Source organism: Drosophila takahashii, chromosome 2L (genome assembly GCF_030179915.1).
Source record: "Drosophila takahashii strain IR98-3 E-12201 chromosome 2L, DtakHiC1v2, whole genome shotgun sequence".
NCBI lineage: Eukaryota > Metazoa > Arthropoda > Insecta > Diptera > Drosophilidae > Drosophila > Drosophila takahashii.
Genome location: NC_091678.1, coordinates 18,708,969 through 18,719,140, shown reverse-complemented (window position 1 = coordinate 18,719,140; position 10,172 = coordinate 18,708,969). Strand labels below are relative to the sequence as shown.

The following is a 10,172-nucleotide window of genomic DNA, read 5'->3' as shown; positions in this document are numbered from 1 at the left end:
CTGCACTTAGCGAGGGTTGACTGTGCAATTCTGCAGGCTCTTTTTTTTGTTTTAATATATCATTTAAATATCATGAGTATTGTTCATTGCTGAAAAATAATTATATCTACAAAATCATTTTATTAGGTTGTTAAAAACAACCTCTTAATTATTATTAGTTTTAAAAATAAATTGGTTCTATTGTTTTAAATTATGAAATTTATTTTAGCCTTTATTGAACTGTCTAAAGACTATTAAAGCTTTCGAATCATTAAAATTCGAGTTACATATGTACGTAAGTTTCAATGTATTTTTTAGCGAAATTTAAGTTTGTAAATGTTATTTTGTAAACGTTCTTTTGTTGTCGAGATGTTATTTTAGTAACATGAAATTAAACCCTTTTTTCACAATTTTAAGTTACGAAAAATATATTGGTATGTATTTATACTTATTAAAAACTTTTTACTTTAATATAAAAGATATGGAAAATATATAAGAATTAGATTAATAATTCAATACGTAATAATTCTTTCATTTTAATTATATTTTCTAACAGCTTTTCATTGTAACTTAGAATTTCAGTTCTCCTTTTCTTCAAACGACCCTCGCTGCCATCAGTGAACTGTTGAAAGCGGTCTGCTGGCCAGGCTAACCGCAGTTTAATTATCGTTGTGTGTTTATTATGTCCTCGCCCGCCCCTCGGGGCCGCCCACCGCCCACCGTTGTCCCCATCTCCGCCCACCAGACGCGGCACGAACAGTATTGTGTTACTGCAGTTCCCCATCGTCCGTTTTTTATTGGCCACGAAGATTCCCATTGAGTAAGAATTGCGCCACCAGGCGGTAAGTTGGTTGGTAAGGGGTGAGGTGGTGGGCGCTGGGTGGCTTGTTGGAGGGAGTTCGGGTCCATCAGTGGAGTGGGTGGTCGCTGATGGATTTTCACTCCCTTCCCCCCCCCCCCTTTCCTCGACCCAAAAAACTGGTTTTCGTTGGCAATTGCCAAATAATTGCGATTGCGAAATATTTGGGTGGATGTGTGATAAAAAAAATTATTTAAAGCAAAGAAATATTTTCTTACTTGTTCTTTAAGATTGCTTTATAATACTTATGTTAATGTTAAATAAACATTTATTTAACTGACCGTGTTTTAATTAAAACTTTGGGTTCATTTTGCGAATCTGCTACCCACAAAAAAAAAGAATTGAGTCGCCTCACTGCCATTCGATATTTGGGTCACAGTAAGTGAAAGTGCAAAAATAATAACTGTGGCTGTGGTTGCGCCTGAGAAGCAGGTTCACTCCAGTTTAACGATTTAATCGGAGGTCTGGGCCACAGGAAAGTAAAGTGCGTCTCAAAATGATAGTACTGGAAACTTTAACCAGAAAAAATACTTATACCTTATGCATTTTAACCGTTTTAAGATTTTGTATAACTTTAGTATTTAATTACTTTAAAAAATTTTTTTGCAGAAACATATATTTAGCAAATTGGAAGCTCTTATGTAAAAGAAAGCATTTGAAGCTAAAACTAAGTTAAAGAATATAAATTTAATATTTCTTTCTCTCGGTTTATAACAGAAAGGATGATGAATTTTTGATGAAATTTGTAATCATTTACTCAAATATCACTCTTGTGGCAAATTTGCGATGTAATATTAATGAATTTATAACGTTTTATCTCGAAAAAAAGACAATAATTTATGTACATCTTTTATACGCTTTATAATCTTGATAATCATTTGATTTTTCGGAATAATTTTGAAAAGACGTTACCAAAGTGACATATCAGCCAGCTTCTGTTAAACTTCTACCACGCATTTTCCAACACTCCCTTTTCGCTCATATTTGCGTTGTTATTATGAGGGTGCTATGCCAGGTGGGTGTCTTCGCTGCGCCAGGAGGTTGTCTCCGCTATCGATAATTGACATCGCTAATCAGCTGTTTTTCGTAGATTAATTTCCAAGCGAAAACAAATTGTTTAAATTCGGAATTTTAACCAGAAATCAATGGATTTTGCGGACAAAATGGACTTGGAGAACGAGCGGGTGCTGAAGCTGATATTTCCGGATGGAGTTCCGGGTGGGTTTGGCCTCGAAATATCAGGAAAAGCCAAGAATCTTATGAATGTTTCGTGTTTTTTCCCCAGACAACCTGCGTGGCAATCCGGAGCTGGACAACTATTTGGCCAAACTGGGCACCTGCAAGGTGGAGCAGCTGAAGAAGGAGCAGACGCGGCTGGCGGACGAGGCGCGCAGCATTCTGGAGCAGACGCAGGACCTGGCCATTTCGAACTACAGGACTTTCATCACCACGGCGGAGAATTCGCGTTCGATTTTCAGTGAGTTTCTGCGATCGGAGGAGCAGTTGGACACGCTAGTAAGCAAGCTGCCCGATCTGAGTGTCCAGTGCGAGCGCTTCCTGCAGGACTCCTCGGATCTCAACGAGCAGAGGCGCTTAAACTCCATCACGCTGCAGAAGAATGCTCAATTGTTAGAGGTTTTGGAGCTGCCGCAGCTCATGGAGCGCTGCATCCGCGAGGCTCGCTACGAGGAGGCCCTCGAGCTGGCCGCCTATGCCACCCGCTTGGGTCAGCACCAGGGACACATTCCCGTGGTGAAGGTGGGTGCTCTATATTCTTATTTCCTGCCCAAATCTTAGCCAATCCTTTCCAGGGCATCGTTCGCTCCGTGGAGGCTTTGTGGCACACCATGCTGGTGCAGCTGGTGGCTCAACTGAGGACCGACCTGCAGCTGCCCAAGTGCTTGCAGATCGTGGGCTATCTGCGGAGGATGCAGGCCTTCGGGGAAAATGAGTTGCGTTTGAAGTTTCTGCAGGCCAGGGATGCCTGGTTGAGCTGCTGCCTGGAGGCCATTCCTTCTGGAGATGGTGGGTTATCTTCTTTGATTAATTTACCCACAGAATAATCACTAGTTAACCCCACAGCCCAGCAGCACCTGTCCAAAACCATCGAAATCACCCGCATAAACCTGTTTAATATCATCACCCAGTATAGAGCCATTTTTCCTGAAGAAGATGGCGGTTTAAAGACTCAAAGTACCAGTTTAAGGCCTCTGCAGGGCGTCAGCTGCAATGGAGATCGACTCTTCCAGGCCTGGCTGCACAATAAGGTTCGTATTCAATGTATTTTTTTATTTTATATGAATGAATTAATTCGAATTTTGAGTTTTATAGAATTGAATGAATTTGAATTTTGAGTTTAATACTATTAAACCGAAAGTAGAAATTAGAGCACTGCATGAATGGATTCAATGAATTATTTTAAATTTTTTGTTTTATAGGAATGAATTAATTAGAATTTTAAGTTCAACAGAATTGAATGAATGAATGGCATGAATTCCCAAATAATTCAAACGACAATTTCTTTTGAAGAAAAAAGAGCCATAATTTTGTAATTAAATATGTATGAATGTTATTTTCTAAGCAGTTAACATTGATTTGTTAAAAATTTTATCTGTCAAATTCAAACAATTCATAAAAATTATTTATTATTCATTCAATTCGAAATAAATTAGAAAAACAGAATTGAGTTAAACAAATCAGAAATTGCATGGCATACTATGATAAATCAAAAATTGAATGATTCACGCAGGGCTTTAGTTCGTACATACCACTTTTTTACAACCTAATAATGTGATTCCCTTCTGCTCTCCCAGATTAACGACTTCCTGCAGACGCTGGAAAAGGATCTACAATTAGGAGTGGGCTCCGTGGAGACAGTTTTAGGCCAGTGCATGTACTTTGGTCTGTCCTTCAGCCGCGTGGGAGCCGATTTCCGTGCTTTAATGGCGCCCATTTTCGTGGCAGTGATCCGCCGACGATTTGAGAGCAGCGTGGAGCAGGTGAACGAGCAGTTCGAGCGGGAGCTGGACAGATTCACGCTGATCAACAAGGTGGCGCTGCACTCGCACGCCCGCAAGCAGTTGGATCCCGCGGAGGAGTCCTTTGCTCCGCCCGAAACGCTCTTGGATTTCTATCCCCTGGCCGCCCTGTGCAATGGCTATCTGAGCGCCTTGAACGAGCTGCGTCTGTGTGCTCCCTTAGCTCTGGCCACCGATGTCACTCGCTGTCTGCAGCATTCCCTTCAGTTGGCCGCCCAGCGAGTGCTCGCCTTCTATCGGCAGGAGCAGCAGGCCTTCGCCGGCAGCGAAAGGGAGGCGTTTATTCGACTCTGCTGCTGTCTGGCCTACGACCTGGTTCCCTATATGCAGCGATGCATCCACGGCGTCTTCCCGCCGCAGTCGCTGACCGTTCACCTGGGCATTAGTTTGCTGCAGCTGGAGCAACAGCAGCTCACGTACCTAGAGCAGGCACGCATCTTGGAGCCTTTGAAGCATTTACTCCCCACCAAGGCGCTGGTGCAGCCGCAGGAATCGCCCAAGGAAACGACGACAAGCGTTGGAGTAGCTGTCACTGCCGAGGGATAAGGCAAATCAACACTTTATTGGACACTCCCATGTAAAAATATATCCATTAATTGTAGAGTTTATTACAATATTTATGCTTTCTTTACAAAGAAACTTATTAAATCAAAATTTAGCTTATTAACGACTGCTTGTGTAAATTTACTTTGCATTTACTTCTTTAACCATTTTCGTCCGTAGCCATGTTTGTCAATTATTTTCGGATATAAGAGCGTTTTAGAAAAACCAAAAAAGAGATAGAAAGAAGGTTTGTATGGCAACTTTGATCTACTCATCAAGACCTATAAACTCAGTAAATCTGTTTTAAATAGGACTTTCTAGTCAAAAGTTATGGGCCGTCTTAACTTCTTGTATTACCATTTTCGTCCGTAGCCATGTTTTTCATTTATTTTCGGATATAAGAGGGTTTTGAGGGTCTTGTTTGTTATTACGTGATAGTATTTAAAAGGGGCTTCATTTTGTTATTATTATTCAACATCAATATCAATCAATATTACCTTAATTTACTATAATTCAACAGTTCCCCAACCATATTCATGTCATCTAGACATAGACATAGTAAGACCCTTAAGCGGTCTTCCACTCAATCGTTTTGTTAATTTTCCAACATTTTCCGGTGAATAAATTCGCGTTTGGGCGCAAGTGGTTTTTCGCGCGGCGGCTGTGTGTGCTGACCCACTGGGGAACCCCCATTTACTGGGGGCCGCGAGAGTGTAATAATATTTTTACTTGGGGCTCCGGCGATCGGAAAGCGGCTCGCTGCGGTTGGCCAACCACCAGAGCCAAAGCCAAAGAGTTGCAATCAGCCCCCTCTGAATTTGGCCCGACTAAAGCTAAAGCGTCGACATGGCAGGTCAGATTGGACAGGCCGGAAAATAGGGAAGCGGCAGGAGGGTCGCTTTTATAAGCAATTTCGCGAACAATGACTAAATTTCGGGAGAAGCGAGCGGCGTTTGGTGGCTGTTGTTCTACTGCTGGTGCATCTGAACGAATCTGAATGCAACGCAGTGCGCCGAAAATTGGAAAACATGGCAGCTGAATGGACAACCGGTTGGGGAGGGGCGGATCACAAACGGATGCACTGCTAAAAATATTTGGGGTTTTTAAAAATTTAAAAAGAGATTCAGAAATTTCTGACGGTTTTGGGAAATCTGCAGAGATATGTAGGAGTTTCGGAGTAATTCTTATGTGATTTTAGGAATATTTTTTTTAAAGCCTTCTATTTGGTTCGTTTAAACTTTAAAGTAATAGTAGACGATTTCAGGGAGGGATGGTTTGTCACAGAATCCATAGAGTTTTGTAGGAGTTTCGTAGTACATTTTTCCCGAATTTTAGGAACCTTGTTTTTAAAGGCCAATTGTTTGGTCGATTTTAAATTACTCAGAGATTTGATTTCAGGGGAAAATTAGGTTGGGAGGGTTTTCTGAGGCACACCTAAATATCAAATATTTTATAAATAGTTTTTACTTTTTTTTTCTCAAAGTTGCAGGCAAAAAAGTCCTCGTTTGGAATCAGACTTTCGGAATAAAAATTGTTGCATACTTTAAGACACATTCATTGGTGATTTTAAAACTCAATATGCGACTGATACTTTTTCCGAGTGTTTCGGGATAGGGGAATAGGACATGGAAATGGGCATAGACCGTTCGGCATTCAGCGGCGACTCATCGTTCAACGTCAGCGCCGGATGCGTTTGTGGCCACGGCCTTTGTGGGAGTTCCACTTTTTGGGGGGCCGAATCAAAGGGGTTGCATCGAGATTAGGGGTAGTGAGGGGATGGGGGCACCTGGACTGGGGGCCTCTGTATTTTTAAGTCCACCACTAAATACAAACGAAAGCACTCAAGCACAAGTTGGCCACGATTTCCCAATCGCAGTCTCTCCCAATCTCCGGCCTACTCCACTCCACACACGCACAAATGGTCGGTACGTCGGCAGTCCAAAGTCCGGACTCTATAGTCCATAGTCCATAGTCCATGGTCCCGGTACGGACTCGTCATAGTACAAATGGAATTTGGGATTTTGATTGCGAATCGAAATAGATTTTGTGGTATTTGGCAAGCAGTGCGAAACAAGCGGCTAACAACCTGAGTCTGTGTGTGTGTGCCTGTGCGTCTGTGTTTGCTCTCCATGTGTGTGTTTGTGTGTTCATTTGTTACTTTGGCATGGACAACACTGCGTATACGCGCTTTATACCGTCCGTTGATTGATTGAGTTTGCGAGGCCTTTTACACGCTCGCTGCCTTCGTTTTTGCCAGCCCCTCGTTTATTTTGCATTTTTCCAAAGCCCCTACAACCGCCCCTCCCCCCTCTGTTTGCACTTCTGCCCGTTTTTGCTGGACGCTCGCTTTTCGGTTCGTTTTAATTCGTTACCAAGTTGATTTTGTTAACCTGAAAAGCCGATTTTCCTCACCTGAAAAGTGTTGCACACAAAAAATAAACAAGAGGTAAAAAATGGGAACTTTGGGCCGACTTTCGGGGATGAGAAATTGTCATTAAAAAGGACTTAATGCTATTAATAGCATAGAATAAGTTATGATTGTTAAGAAAAAAATGTATTACAAAACAATTTAATTAATAATTTTGTTATAGACAATTTTTTATTTACTCTATTTACTTTGGATTAAGAATGCAATATTAAACCTTTGTTGAATTTAAAATTGTAAATTTGTAATTTATTCTAAGCAAAAACCATAAATTCAAATGCTTTACTTTATCTAAATAAAATAAATAATAAATAAAGTATCTCTAACTACGTTAATATAATCTTATTTTGCTGGTTTTACCTTAGATTAAGATTAAGAATGCAAAATTTAAACTTTTTTAAATGGTAAATTTTTAATTTAATCTAAATAAAACCAAAAAAGATTTTTTAATAAATTAGATAAATAAATATGCTTTATTTATCTTCTAAATAAATAATAAATAATATTTAATAAATATTTAAGTTAAATAATTTCAAATCCCTGATTATTTAAGCTGCTGGGGGAAAAATATAACAAATATATTTGATATATTAAATAGATACATTTTATTTTATTCATTCATTTTAACCTACATACGTGTATAATCGCAAGGTTAAACCGCATAAAATCGCCTAGACAATTGAAATCGCTAAATTCAAAGTCTCGAGTTACCAACCCCTGTTCATTTTCCGGAAAACAAAGGAGGAAACAGAGGGTCAGTGTGGGTGGTTGGATGGCGATGCGACGCTGCTGTGCCATTGTCCGGCTGCTAATTTATCGGGATAATTGCCAAATGACCAAATGGGGAGTTTTATTACAGTATCAAGGAGTGGCAAGGGGAGCAGGGTAGGATCAGGACTGATGAGCAAAGCACAAAAATGGCCAGACACCCCAAAGGGGCGGACACATGTGGCCGGCTCTATCTCTATGTCCTCTGCCCTTGGCGCATTTTTAATTGTAATTCATAAATTACATTATTTACCGACGACTCCGGGGCAGGTTAGTTAATGATGCTGCCTCTGCCATTTGGGGATTGCTCACCCTTCTCGAAAATAGCTGGAAATCGATATGCCCCTCAGTCGATGAAAGAAAACCGCCACGAAAATGGCGTCTCATAAATGTCAACTCGGAGCTGTATACTGCCAGCGAAATTGAATTTGCCACTTAACACCGCCACCTGTCGGTGAATATGCCACTCCACTCACTCCCTCGGCGGTTTCTATTCTGCACTGATTCAATTTGGATACTTTTACTTATTCAACTTATTCGTTATGCAAAATTATTGCCGCCGCGTATTGAGTGGCATGAGCTGGGGAAAATAAGAAAGGAAAGCGGCGAGCTGGCTGTTCAACGAGTTGGAAAACACCCTGGGAGTTCTGTTCTGAGGGTAAGGAGTGCGCTTGTATGTATGTAAATTCGCAAACAAATCACTCGCGCTTGCGAAATACCCTTAGGGGAATCCTTTAGTTATCCTTTAGCGATTTTTCAAATAAACATGCAACACATTTTTTAGGAATCCACTCCCCTCCATTGAAGCAGTGAGCCAGCGGCTGCCAAAGTTTGACGCGTTTTTCGGGAAAGTATCAGATTTCCAGCTTTTTTTCAAGGCAGTGATGCCAGCTACGGCTAAAGGGTTGGAAGATTATTCGTTTTATTTGAAGGAAAAAATGTATTTAAGTTTCTGAGTTACATAAAAAACGTAATTCCTGGTTTGATTTCAAGACATTGGGCAGAGTATTTTTTTATCGATTAAACCTTAAGCTCCAAATAATTTTTGCAATTTTTAACGGAGTTATTACCGAAAAAATGAGATAGTATGCCATAGATCATTCCTTAAAAAATCGATTTTTAACGTCACACTTTAAATTTCAAATTAATTAATAGATCCTAACTTTAAGTTAGTTTTGTATACTTTAATTTAAAATCCTAATAGATTAATTTCATGAAATTCACATGTAAGAGAGGTAAGTATTTCGAAAATAAGAGATAAATATTAAAAAAAAAAAATTCCAGAGTTGGCTCGAAAATATCCAGCATCGCAGCACAGTTCCTGGCGTGTCCTGGCTTCTGAAATGATGATAATGCCGATACTCCTGTGGATACCGATAGCGATGACAACGGGCGGAGTGCGCCTCGAGGACTTTCGGCTGACATGTGTGGGCGCTTTTATAGGCTAATGGCCTGCGATGCCAGCCGCGGGCCGAACGCCTGTGACTTTGACGGATTTTCCAAGCAAATTTCGTTAGGCTTGCCTGATTAGCTTCTGGGGAATTTACACACGCATCCGCAGGGGAGCGGGAAGTTTTCACTTGTCATATCGTTTGGGGCATACTTAGCTGAAGATTTGGGAACTGCCTTTGCTTGGGGCCGTTTTTTCATTTAGTCAAAAAAATAATGATTCTTAAAAATAAATAGCTTTCTAAAGAATTAACAACAGGAATGTTGTATATAAGCATAATATTTTAAAGGATATGTTGTATTTATTTTTAATAGGTATTTTCCCTTTTTAACCTAATATCAGCTTCAAAGAGTTTTTAGATCATGTCAATTACAAATAAACTTCCATAACATGGCTTAATTCGCCATCCAGTTGAAACCAATCGCAAAATATTAGAATAGAAACACAATGAGATCGAATGGAAGTAGTTATCACAAAAAAAGATGAATCAACTTGTATTGGTTCTTATTCTAAATGGTGTCTCCTTTGCGGTGGCAGGAGTAATGGGTGAGTAACTCTATATAAAAATATATAAATTATTCAAATTCAAATAGTAACAAAAGATTGTTGATATTTGTTATTTTTTATGCTGCCAGTGCTGCCCTGTGATCAGCCAATAGCACAAAGGGGTCCCTGCGATGCAGAAATTCCTCGATGGACGTACTACAAGTCGATGAACAAGTGCGTCAAGTTCACCTTCGGCGGTTGTATGGGCAATCAAAACAATTTCCGCACTCGCTACGACTGCAGAATCAACTGCGCCCAAATCGTAAATAAATCTTCGAGACTTCATTTGCCACCGGCTTACAAAGACAAGAACGAACCACTTTTGTGTAAGAAAAAGAAGCAGAAAAGAAACGATCGAAAATCGAGAAAACCCGATTGTGACTAAAGTATTGTCTTGAACGTAGATCACATATTGTGGAATAAATAAACCAAAACCGTGATAAATATATATGGATTTATAAAAATGATTGAAACAAAAATGATCGATTGTTAAAAGCTTTTTAATTTGTAACTTTTTAATTTAATAAATTCTTTTAAATATTTTGTAAGCACATAAAAAATAAA

General features: G+C 39.8%; 2 protein-coding genes across 2 annotated transcripts; both read left to right on the top strand.

Annotated features, from left to right (window-relative positions):
• The first annotated feature begins 1,910 nt into the window (after nt 1–1,910).
• Nucleotides 1,911–4,544, top strand: Cog8 (conserved oligomeric Golgi complex subunit 8). The gene is made up of 5 exons (XM_017155795.3): nt 1,911–2,056; nt 2,124–2,596; nt 2,650–2,863; nt 2,921–3,105; nt 3,652–4,544. Exons 1-5 carry the CDS (start codon nt 1,984–1,986, stop codon nt 4,420–4,422), a joined length of 1,716 nt encoding a protein of 571 aa, XP_017011284.2. The 5' UTR covers nt 1,911–1,983; the 3' UTR covers nt 4,423–4,544.
• Nucleotides 4,545–9,499: 4,955 nt separating this feature from the next.
• Nucleotides 9,500–10,172, top strand: LOC108066976 (tabkunin 2-like). The gene is made up of 2 exons (XM_017155782.3): nt 9,500–9,608; nt 9,698–10,172. The coding sequence occupies exons 1-2, from the start codon at nt 9,545–9,547 to the stop codon at nt 9,991–9,993; spliced, it is 360 nt and encodes a 119-aa protein (XP_017011271.3). The 5' UTR covers nt 9,500–9,544; the 3' UTR covers nt 9,994–10,172.

Bases quoted from the DNA above. Each gene is read 5' to 3' on its own strand.
- Cog8 (XM_017155795.3), top strand. From the start codon at position 1,984: ATGGATTTTGCGGACAAAATGGACTTGGAGAACGAGCGGGTGCTGAAG. The intron at 2,864-2,920 runs GTGGGTTATCTT...TTAACCCCACAG, and splicing joins GGCCATTCCTTCTGGAGATG to CCCAGCAGCACCTGTCCAAA. The intron at 3,106-3,651 runs GTTCGTATTCAA...CTGCTCTCCCAG, and splicing joins AGGCCTGGCTGCACAATAAG to ATTAACGACTTCCTGCAGAC.
- LOC108066976 (XM_017155782.3), top strand. From the start codon at position 9,545: ATGAATCAACTTGTATTGGTTCTTATTCTAAATGGTGTCTCCTTTGCG. The intron at 9,609-9,697 runs GTGAGTAACTCT...TTATGCTGCCAG, and splicing joins TGCGGTGGCAGGAGTAATGG to TGCTGCCCTGTGATCAGCCA.